At 43.2% G+C, this 18555-nt stretch overlaps 2 protein-coding genes across 2 annotated transcripts in view; both read right to left on the bottom strand.

Moving 5' to 3' along the window:
* Positions 1–9533, bottom strand: part of lrpprc (leucine-rich pentatricopeptide repeat containing) — a 64892-nt gene extending 55359 nt beyond the window's left edge. Inside the window, exons 1-8 of the mRNA XM_056609810.1 lie at positions 9302–9533; positions 8294–8496; positions 7611–7733; positions 7016–7137; positions 6814–6872; positions 6506–6592; positions 1847–1973; positions 184–328 (exon numbers count right to left, since the gene is read on the bottom strand). Of these exons, the coding sequence (XP_056465785.1) occupies positions 184–328; positions 1847–1973; positions 6506–6592; positions 6814–6872; positions 7016–7137; positions 7611–7733; positions 8294–8496; positions 9302–9480 (1045 nt within the window). The 5' untranslated portion in view covers positions 9481–9533. The remainder of the gene's footprint in view (positions 1–183; positions 329–1846; positions 1974–6505; positions 6593–6813; positions 6873–7015; positions 7138–7610; positions 7734–8293; positions 8497–9301) is intronic.
* Positions 9534–9628: 95 nt separating this feature from the next.
* On the bottom strand, positions 9629–13180 carry znhit2 (zinc finger, HIT-type containing 2). The gene is made up of 2 exons (XM_056609814.1): positions 12995–13180; positions 9629–12651 (listed from the first exon to the last, which is right to left on the bottom strand). The coding sequence occupies exon 2, from the start codon at positions 12623–12625 to the stop codon at positions 10868–10870; it is 1758 nt and encodes a 585-aa protein (XP_056465789.1). The 5' UTR covers positions 12626–12651; positions 12995–13180; the 3' UTR covers positions 9629–10867.
* Between the last annotated feature and the right edge of the window lie 5375 nt (positions 13181–18555).

Genomic DNA, 18555 nt, shown 5'->3' with positions numbered 1-18555 from the left:
AGCAAACACTTGAAGAGTAACACCCTTGTGTGAAAGTCCACATCTGTACTTTGGCTGTACGTGTGCGTGAATAATAAGTACACAATAGAACTACAGGTGGAAAATAGCAATTTGCTCTAAGCAAGATTAATGTTTCTTTTGTACATTGTCCCTGTTTAAATAAAGTTATATGCATGAAGGTACCTGGCACGAAGCCCCTGTCGTGCCTCATGAGCTCAGTCATCTCGGGGACGTGCTGCTGGTATCCGGCTCTGGCCAGCGAGAAGATGACCTGCATCATGTCTCTGTGCATCAGGCTGCAGTCAGCACTCTCAGCCACCTCAATGGTCTGGAGGGAGATGAGAGGGGTGGTGAAGAGAGGGACAGCAAGGGAGGGCAACGGACGAGTGAATGGTTGGAACAGGTAGAAAATTATGTTGGAACGTTAATTAGTGAGTTCCCAATATCATATTGATTCACGGCGCATGTTGTATCGATGTTAATAGATGATTTGTGGCAACATAATATTAGTTTATGGTTGGCTAGTTATCATGCCATGGTATTTATCTCCGTCACCACCATTACATAATTGAGTGATTGTGAGTAAGCCTGAGTCAATACCACAGAAGGTTGTAACGGTTCCCGGCCATAGAAAAAATATATCTGAAAACAATATTTTCAGATATATATACTTTCTGCCTTTTCAGCATCTCAGCGCTTATCCGTTTGCCATCTGGTCCGTAATGTCACCGGCCTCTCCTTTTATTACTATAGTAGGGTGTGGTTTCTCGCCGTTTTCGTTGAACCATTTGACATCTTCCACCACGTTGAATAGAATAAGATGGGCCAGATGCTAATGAGTGGAATGGGACTCTTGTTCTTCACACTGTTCAACTCTCTTCTCTATCAGACATAGGAGAAGCTTCCAAAAGCTTGGCCCAAACAATCTGAATCAGTCCTACATTTATTTATTTTTTACTAAAGTTGGCCCTAATTAATTGGCTTATCAGGGTTTCCCACAGCTGTCTTTAGTCAAGGTGCAGCGTCTGTGGTTAAACCCACCACCTCTACAAACAAATTCACTCTTCACAATATGACGGCAATGTGCGCTTTTGAACATTTCGGCATCTGCATTAAATTTGATTTAAAATATAGGATACTATAGGCCTTCTGTACCATCTATCAAATAGACTTATATAATCTAACGTCATGAATATAGTACATTAATATATATAGCTTTAGGTATAGCCGTTTTTAGAAATTTCCGTGCAGACAAGTTACGTATTATACCGTAACTGTTAGTTTAACGTTGGTTAATGCTATTCTTCACTGTAACTGGCCTCAAGTTTTAGAGAATTATCAAGGACTCGCTGGAGTAAAAGGGTTAATTACTTTGTAAGTAGGGATGTGAATCTTTAGATGTCTCACGATTAGATTTAAACTAGATTCTCGATTCAGTACATAGGGCTAATTTCCAGAACTGATCCGGTCCATTGTGCACCCAGAAAGGCGGTGTGGCAAACTATGGCATGAAAGCACAGGAAAGTGCATACATTTGAATTATTTTTTAACGACGGATTGCAATATTGTTAACACACAAAGGCAAAACCGAGACTTGCAATCACAGAATCATAAAGGATAAGAATCCTTAGTCTTACGTTAATCGATTTATTTTCCCCACCCCTATTTGCAAGTGGTCCGTAAACCATCATTCTTGCAAAACATAGCACATGATCGGAGCGGCCATGGGCCAAGTCGGTATTGTATCACCTAATTCTTGTCCATACAGCATAGGTTGTGTGTTCACCGTTTTTGTTAGGGGTTTGGACCTCAGATTATGAAGGAAACATGACGAGTCAATCCCCACCTGCTTGATGCTGGTAATGTCTCCTTTTTCTGCATAGGCGGTGAGAAGTGCTACGTAGGTGTCAGGCCCCGGTTCGATCCCTGCTCCTCGCATCACAAGGAGGATGTTTTTGGCGCTTTCAACGTCACTGCGTTGTTGCACACAAGGAATACAAGCTTTAGGTGTTTCAAAGTTTCAAGACATAGAAAAGTAGATTAAAGATCCCATGGCATGCTACTTTATGAATGATTTTATATAGCCGTTAGTGGGCCCCTAATACAGTACTTCAAGATGTTCAAGAAATTCAGTTTGGTGTAGAATTACAGCCACTACGAGCCAGTCCCACAATGAGCTTTCCACAAACGTGCCGAGAGGCGGGTCAAGGTGGAGGCTGGGGGTGTGGGCCAGAGCAGCTTGCGGCCACGCTGCCATGCGCTAGAGTTTACAGTGGATGTATCGCAATGGCGAGGTGCACACAGCTTTTGGCCGTGTTCTGTAAATACTCTGGAACACTCCGGGTGCTTGGGCGGGAGACCTGGAGCTCTACATCTAAATCAGGGTTTATACAGAAATTGTTAAGTTGAGTGAGTGAGTGAGTGAGTGAGTGAGTGAGTGAGTGAGTGAGTGAGTGAGAGAGAGATTAAGATGTCCCAACGGGACTTGGTCCATCGATTTAATCAATATGTCAAAAAGTGCCAGAGAGAGAGTTTTTGTGTCCAGTGTTGAAGTTAAGTTATAATTACCTTGTTAAATATTGTTATTACAGTGTTAAGGTTTCACATGAAAAAGTACCGCGTAGTAACGCGTTACACACAACACTAGCCGCGTTTCCATGGACACTTCTGATCCGATTACATTTCTAATCGGAATAGATCTATTTCTATCTTGCAATCCGAATGTACTGTATCAAGGTCTCTCGCGCACAACCGTTATGTTGGTCTGGACTTATATGATATATGTAAGGGATAATGTTGTCATACAGAACGCCGGTCATTATCGGGTAAATAAGCCCCGACAGGGCAAACCGGACCGCGATCCGAAGCGGAGGCGTCTTGCTTCGCCCTGAAGGGTATTATTTTCGATAATGACCGGCGACGTTCTATACATTATTATTTATAAACAGCAGAGAAATAGTCTGTCAAAGACGTCGCTTAGAAACCGGACGCGCTGGGGATGATAAGTTACATACGGGCTACAAACGGAGTAATAAGAAAGACATGAATCAGGCAAAAAATCCACTTTCCTTGACAGAGGTCAAGTTGGGTATGCATAAAAGTAGCGACTGCCCAATTGCAAAATACTGCAGCTGCTGATGCCATCTCTCCAAGTTAAAAAGTAGCTGCACCCACCCCAAACCAATCGGAATAAGTGTATACATGTCGATTATAGCGATTATGTGTTGACTACACCACCTCTTCTATTGCATGGAATTATAATCCGATCAAAGAATTGTATTCCGATTGAGCCATATACATGATTATTGTATTCCGATTGAGCTGTTCTTCCACTTCTAATCGGATCAGAAGTGTCCATGTAAACGTGACTGTCTACCGGCCACACGCTAACATCAAAATCCAAACGGTAGCACAAATTCACACCAGTGTACTTTCTATAGAGGGATTATCACTCTACGTCACTCCCCACTCTACAAGCATGTCATATGCAGAAAGAGACGAGAGCGACAAGAGTCGCAATCTTGTCGTGCGGTTTTAATAAGACTGATTATCCCATTTTTTTTACTTCTTGCTTGCCAACATAATAAAACAATTGAAATACTTTAATAAATATGCTTTTTCTTATTCGTTTTGCATGCTTATTAAATTTATAATCCGTTTGAGTTCATCTCCCTCAAAAAGTAGTCCCCTTTGATTACAATCGATCAAACATGTTTTTGACACCTCGAAGGGCATTATCCCGCTTATACCATGGACACACAATCCAAATATAAAGTTTTTCACATAAATAGGACGGACCTTAGCTACGACTTGGCAAATACGGGAGGTATTTTCGTCGGCTGAGCTATGAGCCAGAGAGCTAACGTTATGGATTGTACATATTTATAATTCAAAATTCGTCCCAGCCTTTATACCACAGATACTCTAGGGTCTATAACATATAACCGCGTTGTCTGATTACAGTTTAATAAATTGTTCACAATTTACCAGCTCTCGTTTTGAAGAATAGTCTATACTTTCAACATAAAGTGTACATATTTATAATTCGAAATTCGTCCCAGCCTTTATACCACAGATACTATAGGGTCTCATATAACCGCGTTTCCTGATTACAGTTTAATGTAACAGTAAGCTGACAACATCGCTAATTAACACCGCAACTGCAAATGAACCACACAGAGATAACCATGGCAACCGGGCAAACAAATGTTCTTTTTGCGATCATTCATGTTGATAAACAAATAATCCCCCTATACGTTTATACCGTACAAGTCTTTAAATATCGAATCCTCCAGCTAGAGGTCCGAAAATTTGCATTTCCCCATTATTGTCTTTCAAATTACTTTGAACTAACAGCAGCGAACTCGCGAAGTGGTTTGGCAGCAAGCCAGCCGGGTATATCCAATTTGTTTCAGCGCACGCACCACGTGGCATCATTGATATCACTCAGGTCCTACTCGCAACATAAAAAATAATTCCACGAAAGTTTCAGTAATTTTAGAAGATAGGCCTGCACGTAAATCAGAGTTCCCGTTGTCTGGTAATTACCGGTCTTTGACCGGAAAAAAATGAGGAGGACCGAAAATTCTAAATGTCTCCGGTCAGAATGACCGTTTGGAAATAAGGCCCCGTCCACACAGAGCCGAAACGGGCGAAACGATCCCGTTTTGTTTTATGCTTAATGTTCAAGGCGCTGGTTCTCCACAGAAAAAAGCGGAGCGCATCAACCCTGCGCTCATACAGCATGCGCGCTGTATACAAACATTCAGTCATGAGGAGATTCAACCATTGAGCAGAACAAAATTGAGCAGGTCCTATGTTCCCGGTTTTCCCCAAAAAGGGTCCTATGTTCCCCTGTAGCCATACATACCGGGGAGCATAGGACCCTTTTTGGAAAAAGCGGGGAACATAGGACCCTTTTCCCAGAAAAGGGTCCTATGTTACCCGCAATCTTTCAATCTTTAAAAATATTTAAACTTTGACGCGGCATTCGCGTAATGACAGCCAATCGGCGTTCAACAGAGTGACATGTCTAACGTAACAGCCAATCAGCGTTCAACCGGCCAACTCAGTGCAGTGCAGTCCGGGGTGAACTGCAGCATGGAGGAGAAAGTGATTGTTGCCGTTTGCGACTCCCGGCGCTCTTTATATAATAGTATATAATATAATTGTATAATAATATCACGGCCAAAAGCTCTGTGCGCCTCCGGATGGCCGTAACGCGTGGAGCTCTCGTAGGGATTGGGCTTCTCGGGTTTGTTTACCGGCGTATGAATATACTGCGTCAGGTTCTCCGACGTCTCTCCCTCTTCTACAAAAGGTAAAGACATGCAATGGTAGTTATCTCGGCCGGAATTTGGCAGTAATGGTGGAAAAAGTAACAGACCGGGGAACATAGAACCCTTTTTAAAAAAAGGGTCCTATGTTCCCCGGTCACATACATATCAGGGAACAGGACCCTTTTTTGGGAAAAGCAGGGAACATAGGACCCTTTTTAAAAAAAAAAGGGTCCCATGTTCCCCAGTCTCATACATAGAGGGGGACATAGGACTCGGGGAACATAGACACGCTCCCCTATAGACTACCGTAGATTTATGAACTAAACGGCGGCAAGCTAGCGAAAGCCGGCGGCAAGCTTTGCGGAGCACCGGTATTTAACAACCATGGCGAATCAAAATATGATCACACACTTCTTCCTCTTTATATAGCCTGCCTATCAATTTTTTTTAAGTGCAATAAACACGGACAATATCCGACTGTTTTTTTTTCCAATTTGACCGGTAAAATGAAACCTTCCCGGTCACATGACCGGCACCAATTTCTTCTAGCGGAAACACTGACGTAAATTACACAAATTGAAAAACTCATAGGCCTTGTTGGAAATGTAATACCTCGTCAGATGACGTTTATTACTTTTGAATGGCCTTAAATTGGGCTAATTTCATTTACTACCTTTTAATACCTTTAACAACCCTGTGGAAACCCTGTAAATAATATCATATTATACATAGATATCTAAATCATATAATATTGTTATATGGGAAACAATCCCTTTCTCCTACATGTCGGGGTTCATGTATTTCAGGGAGTCAAAGCCAAAGTTCCTTTCCCCCCAATTCCTTCTGAACCATGGCTGAGATAACCCCCACTACGAGTCTCATTTGTGTGTGTTTGCACGCACACACATATGTGGCGCTCGCACGATCGTAGCCCATCGTATCATTGGCGGGCCAAATTCTCTGGGCGGGCAAGGCAGAGAAAGGGGAGGTAACTTGGCACCTTATGACGACAAATGGGGCCAAATTTGAAATCGGAGCGTCTGAGCTTTCATTTTTCCAAGGCGGAGCAAAATACCTGGTGCTCGTTTTACACCTAACGCCATTTCTAGCTACTGGGGGACTATAGGCAGGCTGGGGAAATTCATATTAATATTAGAAAACCTCATAAAGTGCCATTTTCATGCCATGGGACCTGTGTCAGAAAATGTGCAATGACAAACACTCACCCTGAGCGGGCGTGGCCCGTTACCAGCGAGTTGAACACAGCTTCTGTGATTGCTAGATCTTTGCTCTTCATGAAACCCAAAATTGTGCTAAAAATAACAATATAGGACAGTTAAAAGACCACATATAAACATATCTTTCCGTTACATATGATGAAAATATTTACACTGGTCTACGGCTCATATTGTCGTCCAAATGCAAGACTTTAAAAAGGTTAACAAACATACACATCACTACATATTCTTTTCAAAATGGAATTGTGGGAATGGATGGACGTTTTGGACGTCCATCCTTGGTTCTATGTTCTCACCTGGCGCCCTCGATGTCTCCCTCGTGGCAGTAGGCTGCGATCAGTCTCTGGTAGGTTACCTGGATGACAACAGAATTAGTTATGTCCAAACACAACTTGAGCTTAACCACCCTGAATACTTTTTTTTTTAATAGAGATCAATAGCCCGATGAAAAGTCTTAAATAATAGCATTACATGTATGCAACTCTCTGCAATACATACTCTGTTGGGCAGGACATTGGCTGCCTCCATCTTGGCCAGGAAGTCAGTAGGCGAGAACTTGAACTCGTTCTGCAAGTAAACCTTGAGCAGGGCATTGTAGTGGCTGGCGTCATACATGGCCCCTAAGAAGAAATAGGCAGCCGTCATTAGTCTTTAGAGTAATAGATGAAAAATACATAATACTGTCTGTATATATATATAGATATACAAGTATTGGATACAACGTGCATTCACTTTGATTAGCCAAACAAATACAACTATTTCATAAAATGTTGTATTAAAACATGGCCACAACTGGCCATGGCCTCATCTCCTGAGTGTGATGAAATTGTGTACGATGGGCATCGTAGTTTTTGTTGTGTATGCAGAGAGATACAGGCAGCAGAGTGAGGCCATGGGATGTGATGCACTATGTGAGCCCGTATTTGGTCATTCATCAATGCTCGAAAGACATTGCACAAGGCATGTTAATGAATGTCAGGATGTTTTCATTTCATTTAGTCCTATGTGGCAGATTCACCTGTCACAGAACGTCTTCCTAAATGTACTGATGAATTAGGTCATCATGGCCGCAGTAAATAGTAAGACCTATTACCTAGCTCCTGCAGCTTCTCCCAGATGCGATGTGCGAGCTCAGTGCGCTCTGCCATTGGGATCTCTGGTAGCAGGGAGCCACAGCTACGCAGCAGGAGCAAGGCCTGGTTCCCACTGGGGTGGCCTGCACACAGATGAATGATAGGCACAAGCATAGAATAAGAAAACTAAAAAACCGAAGACTGAGATTGATGGAAGGGGAGCTTTGAATGTTGAGCACACAGTTACAATAAATCAATGCATTAAATGAATGGTTTCATGTCTACCAAGCAACTAGTAGAGTACTAGTGAGAGGACAGAGCATCGACCTTGAACGGTCGAGGTAGGACATACAACCTGAATTTAAATAGATTTAAAAGGTCCCATGACATGCCACCAGGTGTGGTGTGATTAGCCGTTACAAGCCATTTTGGAAATCGGCCCCATATGACATCACAGGTGGGCGTGTCCACCTAGATGTGTGACGGATAGATGAGGAACGTTTGCTACAGTTCACTGGGTAGGCTGGTAGAATGATCAATCCAGCACACATCTAGGCGGACACGCCCACCTGTGATGTCATAAGGGGCCGATTTTCCAAAACGGCTTGTAACGGCTAATCACATCACACCTGCTGATGTGATTAATCTATCCATTAATTACACCACTACACAAATCTCTCTTTGCACACGCACACACACAAACCTGTCCGGCAATTGTCATGGAAGATGCGCAGGAGTAGTGTTTTGGTGACACGGCCAGTCCTCCTAACGGAGCTGTCCAGCTTGGCAAGGGCCCAGTCAAACTGCTGGGCCTGCTTGGAACGCAGACCCAGGTTGCCATCTTCCTTGGGCTCCGTGGCCAGGGCATAACTTCGCACGCTGCCTGCCACATACGGCCATGCTTGTCTGTGAGAGTAAGATCCATCATGAGGAAAACCAAGTTGTTAATGAAAATGAGAGCAGAAAGAGCAGGAGGCCAGAGAGGTCAGGCCAGACCCATCCCGTGATATTGAATCATATACTTTGTTTTTTTGCATATAGCTCTCAATGATGTCTAATTTGTCTGGTTTATCTTTAATGGTTTCGAAATTCTGCCCAAATCGTTTGACAGTACTCATTTTATTTTATGATCATTACCTACAGCACAGTGGAGATTGCTGTTGAGAAAAAAAAAGATTGAGTAAAGATTTGCTTAAATAAGCCAACACCCTCTAAATGGGTATTCCTATTCTTTCTTGTGTGACTTTCTTTTAACTCAACCACATATTCCTCCAAATTAAATTGACTAACAAACAGATGTACAAATGAGCTGGCATCATGGCATCTTGCTCAAGGGCATTGGAGTTCGAACACAGTACGTTTTTGGCTGGGAGCCTCAGCAACTTGAATATATATCGAGTCGACTAGACTATATTTTACATTAACTAACGGAAAGTATGTTAAACCGTTCAATTTCACAAGATGTTGAAGGCGATACAGCACGTAGAGTCAGTCAAATAGGATTACACAACAAGCCCCACTGTATTATAATAAACGTGCGTTTGATCAAGGCTTCTGACTGCTTCGACCAAATATTTCCATTAACGTTAATATATGTGCCTTTCAACATAAGGCCTTTACTCCACTCTACGTGTGTTGAGATGCCCCAGCCTGGCTGTCATTGACCCTCAATGACACGGACACAGCGTGGACCCCCGCACATCTACCATACCTGGAGACATTCTCTGAACAACGGGTGAACTGTCTGGAACCTACTCCAGCTCTCTGGCCGCCGACAGCTCTACTGTAAAGCCGACTCAGTGGCGGTCCGATGACTTTTGTCCCTGTTATTTTCAGTACGCCAGAAGGCGAGAAGTTAAGTAACCGGCTCGATCTCAAGAGCGCAGCCATGTTTTCGTCGCAGCGTAGAAAGACTTCCGGGACACGTGACCAAAGCACAGGCGACGAGACCGTTGGAAGCTTACTGGTATACATTATATAATATTTATTTATGTATACATAATCTTTATCATTTTTAAAATGTTATATTTATTGCATTTGATACACACAAAAATATATCTATACATAAACAATACTGTTTTGCTGGACCGCTGTTATTAGTGACGTCACCCTAAAGGCAGCACGCTTGCACTGTTTAATTTTAGTCAATAATAATAATAATAATACATTGGTTTTATATAGCGCTTTTCTCGGTACCCAAAGACGCTTTACAAAAAACACAAAACAAAAAGGATACAAATGAACAGTACGGTACATACATGCATACATACAAATACTCCCAAAACAACAATACAGAGAAAGATAGGACAATGAGAAATGAGATGAGAGAGAGTGGGACGCAACAGCATCAGCATCTCACAGGGTTAGGACCAGTGGCGATTTCTCTAAGACTGCAAGGGAAGCTCAGCTTCCCCTAAAATTTCGAACATTAAATTGTCAAATATGTATTGTTGTGTTAACATTTCATTGACTACAAATTCGTTAAAATACGTTCATTTCGAAGACAAGTTCGATAAGAATCTTATCCAAGACTGACTCGATTTTGTTAACTTCTCATACATTCCCGTAATGTCAATGCATTAGACCGTAGAAGCCGAGCGTCCATTCACTTCAATGAGACTGCATGGAACAGTTTTTTTCATTGCCTCGAAACTCGACGGTCATTGGATAAATGCCCAGATTTGTCCCGCCCCCGGACGCTCAGCGTCTCTGGGGGTGGATGGAGCAGTGGGCTGGCCTGGGCTAGCCTGGACGCTGGGCTTCCGCGTTATGATTGGTGGATCAGTCGAAAGTCTGAATCACTTTTTGATTGACAGCTATTTTGAGATATACACAGTCACTTCACTATCTGAGTTCAGTGACAGTCCCATCGCGGATTTTGCAAGTGAATTCTAATGACAAACTGCAACACATTTCTTGGTATTTGCTTGGCGAAATTGCTTCCATTATTAATTTAACAGGGTCACAGACCATTTTCTTGAAAAGGAACGGAGGGCCGAATTGAGGTATAAATAAATTGACAACTATTTTGATGTAGGCCAAAAATGAGCTTCCCCTCTTTAAAAGACCAGCAGCCGCCACTGGTTAGGACGCTCATATAATCTAATATTTATATGTTAGGTCCTACAATATTGCATACTTGTTATGATTAAAACCCAGTTAAAATATGATTTATTTCACAAGAAGGCATGTGTCATATTTTATTCAACCATTTGAAATATACATTGTTTAAAACCGCATGTACAGTATCTTTTAATGAACAAGTGAGCATGTGAAATCAATTTATTTCTTTAATCAAGGGGCCATTGCCCTTCCTCTTCCCTTTCTTCCAGCTAGCCTCAACAGCTCTCGTTTCTCTTTCCAGGTTTTCTCTTCGGTTCATTCTGTCACTATGCTCCTGCCAAAGCCCAATGGCCAAAGAACGCAAATATGGCCCATTTTCGGACACCCAGGCCTGATAGAATTCACATTTCTTCCCTGCGAGAAAGTACTTCCGCCTCTTCTCCTCCAGCTCCCCCTTTGGCAGGGTGGCTTTGGCCTTTGACAGCACTGTGCGGAGCTGACTGAAGGCTGCCAGGCAGTAGCCAATAGCATCCTGTCTACTTCTTCCAGTCATAATGTGTGCTACTGCCTCGACTGCCCGGTCTTTAGCATAGGGGTCTTCCCTATCAAAGTAGCCCCCTGCCAACGTGGCAGCCTCCCCAGATTCTAAGGCTTGCTGAACACTTTCAAAAATCTTGTTTGAATTCAAGGCCTCGGACACATCTAGGATTGCATCGCACACCTCATGGTTCAATGAATCAACATCTCCGTTGAACAAGGTCAGAGTGAAGGTATAGCCAAAAAGGGCATTCACCAATCCATAGCAAACAAGAGGAGATGGATTTGAAGATAGAGAACTAAGCATTTGGATCTTGGCAGAAATTGGAGGAACTGTGGAAGCTGGTAAAATTGCATGTTCATCTCTCTTCGTTTGCCCTTCCTTTTTGTTTTCAATCCCAATCAGAACTGGTTCTAAGGCCGAATTGTCTATAATATGATCCAACCCCTCTTTGGTCTTTTGGGTTGTGTCACAGCTTGAAACCCCCTCTATCTGTCCATCAATGTTCTCCTCCACCCCCAAAACCTCCACCTTGGACCCCCCTACCTCTTCATGCGCCTCCCACCATGGCCTCCACAGGGGCAACAGCTGCTCCAGCTCCTTACCCTTCATCAAATCCAAAAACCTCTCCTTCTCCTGGCTGTTCAGAAGTTCCCACATTGCCTCCTCAGAGAGCGAGTCAATATCTAACCCTGACAGTCTGTCAGCTAAGTTCTGCCCTTCCTCAGGCTCATCAGCTATGTCTCCAACACTGACTGAACCCAGCAGCTCTGCATTTCTATCATCCATTTCACCAATTTCTTCCAGTCTTCTTAAAATACCAGCTATTTCTCCTTCGTCGCCTGACCCTGACTGCTGAAACTTAGATAACCTAGAGAGCAGCTCCAATATCTCTGCCTGTCCATGTTCGTGATCATCTGAGTCTAAACCATCCTCTCTGAAAAGATTCCCCATGCCTCCGTCCGTCTCTTCTGCCTTCTGTTTGAGTCCCAGCAGAATGTCGTGCATCTTCTTTCTACTGCCAGCAGCCGACTCGCCCATGTCCTTCAGCTCCTGTAAAACAGACTGTTTGTAGAACTCCTCAGAACACAAGATGTGATCCGTACTCCGATAGCACACAAGGCAGCAGTAGGGCATGTTGCATCGAGGGCAGGTGTAGCAGGAAGGCTTTGACTTGCACAATCCGCACACTGTGCCTTGGTTCGTGTTACTACTATCAGTAGTGAGTTCATTGTGGTGCTGATGTGTGCTGGCTGGGGTGAGAAATTCTTCGTTGCTGTTCGTCTTTCTGGAGGGAAGGAGAATCCCATCGTTGCATATGGTTTCCGGTTCAGAGTCTGTCCATTCGCTGCAGAGAGACTCTTCTTTAGGGCCAATGTCCGTCAGAAGACTCCGCACAGAAGCAGGAAGCCTTTTTCTCAGAAGATGATTCATTCTAGTAGCTGAGTGGAAGGAGGAGTCTGGGGACAACAGTGAATACAAACTGAAGTTACCAATCCTGACCATTTATATCATGTAGGCTAGGCCTATTTATCAGGTTTTCTGTGGTGGGCATGTTCAGCAATGCATCGCTCTCAATCGTATATTAACTATGATATTCATTATTGTTAATACAATTACATGGAAGACGTACTATCATCGGATCGTACTAAATCGTTAAGACGTTTCTGGCGTAAATCTATTGTAGATTGTGTGAAAAGTATCGTTAACTTTACAACATGGACTATATAATAGAAACACATAATATATGCACCATATATAAAGCATGATGAGTACGTATCTTTAAACCAGACACACAATTACCATAGGATCCCAAACGAAAGCCTTGCTTGTAATTGCTTAATATCCAATTATTCGGCGTCTGAATTAATATAATTAACAAAATGTTATGGACCACAAGGTATCTTTGTGATGGTTTGATTCGCCGTCAACACGTTAGTCGCTGCTTGATGACACCAGTGTGCAGTGACACCAGGGCTCGGGTAGAACTGTCTGTCTGCTGAGGAAGGTTCCTACCTGAGTGAACTTATTCAAGTTGCTTTCATGGTAAGTTATCGAAGGAAAGGCTTGGAAGACGAATAGTGCAACGGAAAGAAATAATAAATGTTTAATAACGTATCCTTTTCAAATATGTTTTAAAAAAGAACTGGAAAAACAATTATTCAGGAGCATCGACTACAGCAGTCAAGGAAAAGCAGGAACAACTAATATTAAACAGGCAATTAAGAGTGCATTTATTGTTGAATTTCCAAAACATTATGAAACTGCTTTTAAATCAATAATTTCAAAAACAGTTGAGGACGTAATTGAGGACGTTTTGTTTTGTATATTTTAAATGCCATTGAATAATGTTTTTCTGAATCCAGCTTCAATTCTCAAATTATATTCCTCAACTTTTTTAGTGAATGCTCTGTCATGTCAAGGAGGGCAATCTTCGGTCCGGACTGATGAGGGCCCAGAACGAGGTTCTGGGTTAGGTAAGCAAAGAGTTTGGAAAAGACTGCAGGCTCAGGTGTCCTAGAGATCACATTGGATGGATTGATTGTGGGTTTCTTTGAGAGAGGCTTCACTCTTGATAGTGTTTAGAGTGGTTGGGAAAACAACCAGAGGACAAAGAGGTGGTAATGAGATGGGTAGGAAGGAGGTCGGGTGCAATAGACTGAAGAAGGTGAGAGGGGACCGGATCGAGAGGGCGGGTTGTAGCGCTGGGAAGTGACCAGGAGCTGCACCTCGTTGGAAGTGAGAGAGGAGAAGGAGGTTAGAGTAGGAGCTGAAGCGCTGGACAAATGGTGGGCAGGTGGGTTGGAAATTAGGAGGGTATGTCATTTTTCCTTTTTATTAGTAGTAGTATTAAACAAATCCCTCGGTAGCAGGGAGAAGCAGTGGGCGACTATAAAACGAGGGACAGTATGTGGAAAATTGTGTTGGCCATAATGTGTGTGATGCAGAAATGTGAAAATGGGATCTTAACAATATATATTTAAGAAAAATAATATCCTTTCCTACACAATTTACATATTATTTGAATAACTAACTAATTAAATTAAGCACAACTAAAGGTTCCCTCTCCGTCTGCAAGTCAGGTCCAGTACATTTTGTTTGTAAATCCCTTAATCCCCGTTACAGTCTCAAAGAGCTTTGCAGAACGTCATTTATGCACCCCCTAATTCTACTCCCTTAATTATCAATGAGGAATCCTTCAGAGGAAAGGCAGAGAGGGGAATCCCTCCTATGGGAGTGCAATGGGTGCCATAATTGACATTTTTAGTAAGGTTGAATTGTTAAGAATAGAAAATTAGCATTTTCCATGGTCTTGGCCAGTGGGATAGCCAGCACGTGTCCAGATAGTATCATAGCCCCCAAAACAAATTATTGTTAGATGGGGCAGGGAGGACAAGAAGCATGTAGGAACCCTGTAATCGAATAAAGCTGTGACTATCAGCCGCAGGGGAAGGCTCCAGGTTGATTTAGCTATAATGAGGGAGAAAAGAGATAGGTTGTACGTTTGAATTTGAACTTAACAGCAGTCAGCTCACCTGATTCCAGGTGGAAGACAGACACGCAACAACATCCTGGGTTCATGCTGATTTCTTTTGTACTTTTGAAATTGACAGGAGAGCAGCGGGACCGAGCAGGACAGTAGGACAGGACAGTGGGGAGCAATTATGGCCTTCAGGTAGGAGGGGATTTTGGGGTTCACGTGCGAGTGATGCGTGTTCATCTTTCTGACTGGCCCAAACATGTTGGTCTCTATCTCCCGTGAGGATGGTAGCCAGGAGGTGATTGGCTCATGCAGCGGGTTAAGCAGGCTAAAGGTCACCCAGGTGGGGGGTTGTCAGCCAGCGGGGCCACCCTCGCAGCACGGAGGGCCCCGTGCTGCGCTGCAGTCTGTGGGAGTGGGGGGGCCCTGGTCCCTGACATGACGCTGTGGGGCCTGACATCCCTCTCTGTGTCTGCTGTCTACTATCAACACACTCCACACTAATACTCTACGTTTTTGCTTTTAAATTGTGTGTGTATGCAGGTAAAGCGTCATTAAAACATTTTTGTTGATACCCTATGTCAACACTCACAGTCACCACTGATTCTGATTCAAGCTAATTTGTTAGCTTGTTATCCAGGGTTATTTGATGCTGACATTTCAGGACAAATTAATAATTGTCTCCGCTATGAAACCCCTCTGTGCGCACAATGACAACCTGCTGTTAACCACCAGCTGATAGATGACAGTTAACAGGCCCTGCCTTGCAGGCATTCCTGGGCCCTGCACTGCTGGAGCTGTGTGTGTGTGTGTGTGTGTGTGTGTGTGTGTGTGTGTGTGTGTGTGTGTGTGTGTGTGTGTGTGTGTGTGTGTGTGTGTGTGTGTGTGTGTGTGTGTGTGTGTGTGTGTGTGTGTTGGCAGGGTCAGGGTTGTCCTACATGTGCCACTGTTCTACTTAATTTGGAAGTTGTACGTTGAGCCAAATAAGAAGAATTTGATTAAACTGTGATTTTTTGTTTAAGCAAAATATACACCTGTAAGGCAGTCTATTATTAAGATGAACGATTATGCGGCAGCTCTGTCAATGTCGTCATTCATCAAGGTACAGGATTACACATAGAGGGTTATTGGACATCCTCTTCCCTTCATCCATCCATTTTGCTGATCCTATTTTTCACCATATATTTATTTTCTTTCACCCTTCACTCTTTCTTTTGCCCATTTCCCTGTTCTATTTTCTCCTCCAACGTACTTCTTTATTCTGGCTCTCTTTCCCCTCACTCCTCCTCCACCTCTCCATCAAGTCATTCTCCTTCTCCTTCACGTCTCCTTCTTGGTATGAATGAACTGGAGAATGTGGCTCATGGCATGAATCCATCAATGTAGCCCTTTAATAATGGAATACTGTGGCATCTATTATTTACATATCAGCATCAGCTTCACTTCAAAAAACCCTCCTGTTTCCTTTGCCCTCTAATCTAATCTTCACCAGGTCAGTCACATCAGACAAAAAAAATATCTCCTTCCTGTGTGCCTGCACGAAGCCAAAGGCTCCAAGTGTGTGTGTGTGTGTGTGTGTGTGTGTGTGTGTGTGTGTGTGTGTGTGTGTGTGTGTGTGTGTGTGTGTGTGTGTGTGTGTGTGTGTGTGTGTGTGTGTGTGTGTGTGCGTGCGTGCGTGCGTGCGTGCGTGTGTGGGGGGGGTGCTTGTACATGGGTGTATGCGTTACATGTCACATACATATATGCCACACTCTTATTTTTCCCTCCTTTGGCATCTTTCCATCACACCATCCCCACAGGTAAGAGTTTAGATGTAGAGTGTGTTTCACATATACCCCCCCCACCCCCGCCTGCTAGCCTGCTCCTAGCCCCTGCTACAACCCGCCTGCCTCCCCAAGAGGATGCAGCGGATCCAGAATAAAGAGGTGAAGGAGAGGACTGTTGGCATGCGTGTGTGTGTCTGTATGTGTGTGTGTGTGTGTGTGTGTGTGTGTGTGTGTGTGTGTGTGTGTGTGTGTGTGTGTGTGTGTGTGTGTGTGTGTGTGTGTGTGTGTGTGTGTGTGTGTGTGAGAGAGAGAGTGCGGGTGTGTGTGTGTGTTTGAGGGGGGTCCCAGAGGACAGCTGTCTGTCACTCTGAATCAAGAAAATGAGAATCTGATGACAGGAGGGAGAAAACAGGAGACTCCCCACTCAGTGCATGTGTAAGTGTGCATGTGTGTGTGTGCGCGTGTGTGTTTTCTGCATGTGTGATGCCTGTAAAAATGTGTGGGAATGGGTGTCAAGGTGTGTATGTGTGTGTGCATTTTTGTGTGTGTGTGTGTGTGTGTGTAGGAGTATATTATTCTCCGAGGTGAAAGAGAGTGAAAGCGTCATCATGTTTAGCCCCTTAGGATCAGAGAAAAACTGGTGTCAATGCAATGCCGAGACCTTATTCCGCAAACACAGATTTAGCTTCACTGGACAGCAGACACACACAATTCTGATGCACTCACTATGCATTTTGTATGAATGTACACAAAGCATCACACAGTTTTGTGTTTAGATGTATAGAAACACACATGTACTAAGTGTCTATAAATAATATGGGAGTCAATTGTATGTCTTACTACCCCCCCCCCCCCCTCTCTCTCTAACTCTATCTACAGCTAATGAGTTTGCTCAAGGGAGGGATTGTTCGGCCATTTTTGAGCACCTTCCCCAACATTAAACCGCATTTATCCTGTATTCTATTATGAATGCACAATATTTTGTATGTTTAAAAAAGTCAATGAAAGATATATTTTTTACAAAACCTATGGAATATTGAAGATAATAATTTTTGTTTAGATAAATGTGAAAATGTATTCCAAAATTGTCCTAAATATTCCTGCATGGTTTCTATTAGCATGTTTCAATGCTGAATAATGAAGGAATGGAACTGGAAAGCAAACTAAGAGCAGGGAAATAAACCTCTCTCTCTCTATATGCCATAGATCTCTCTGACCATCTCTGGCCATCCGAAACTCTGGTACACTCTGTTAAGTTGACTCAAAAGTCAACTTAAAACCTTTTTCTTCAGGACCACCTACAACATTTGACAAATCATCCTCCTCCATCTTCCACTCTCTCCCGCTCTCTTAATGTGTTGCCTTTTGTTGTGGTGTTGTTTATTTTTTCCCTTTTGTTTGAGTGTCTGTACTGTTTGTATGTATTCCTTTCTTATCTGTAAAGCGTCTTTGAGTATTTAGAAAAGCGCTATAAAAAACGGATACATTTTTATTATTATTATTAATATATTTCCTGCCCTCTCTCTCCACCTTTCTATGTCACTCTCTCAGTCATTCCTCGTTCTGGATGGAGGACATTGACCAAAGAACAGCATCATCTGGCATGTAAACACATGCTTGCACTGCACACAATATACACACACACACACCCACACACACTATGATCATTATATTCATATTACTGTAACAGGGAAGCTGTTTACGCTCCAACACTTGCATGACACCCCTACCTCGTATTTGAGGCCCTCCGGATTCCCCTTCCATGTCACTGACTGTTCATGCCATCCTGGGAGTGAGTGTGTGTGGTAGGGAGATAGGAAGACCTTGAAGTGCAATCATAACAATGTGTACATGTGTGTTCATATGTGCAAGTGTGTGTTGGGGTATTTGTGTTTTTCTCTCAGTCTGGCGTGTTTCCCTTGCCTTGATTCACAGGGTTGTTTTTCATCGCTCTTCAGAGAGCTGATGTCATCCTCGTGAGTCTATTGTCGTTATTCATCTGCCCTCTTCCATTCAAATCTAATCGGATGAAGTTTATGTTCCACAGATTGGTGCCGGGCAACTCAGGAGGATTAGGTGAATAGGAGAAGACAGCGAGCCACAAATAAGTGCAGAGA

The sequence above is a fragment of the Gadus chalcogrammus genome, chromosome 15, assembly GCF_026213295.1.
Source record: "Gadus chalcogrammus isolate NIFS_2021 chromosome 15, NIFS_Gcha_1.0, whole genome shotgun sequence".
Lineage (NCBI taxonomy): Eukaryota > Metazoa > Chordata > Actinopteri > Gadiformes > Gadidae > Gadus > Gadus chalcogrammus.
Note: the sequence above shows the minus strand (reverse complement) of the source record. Positions and strands in the feature narration are given on the sequence as shown.

What these genes read in the sequence shown, in the direction of transcription:
- znhit2 (XM_056609814.1), bottom strand. Translation starts at nt 12,625, where the DNA reads ATGAATCATCTTCTGAGAAAAAGGCTTCCTGCTTCTGTGCGGAGTCTT.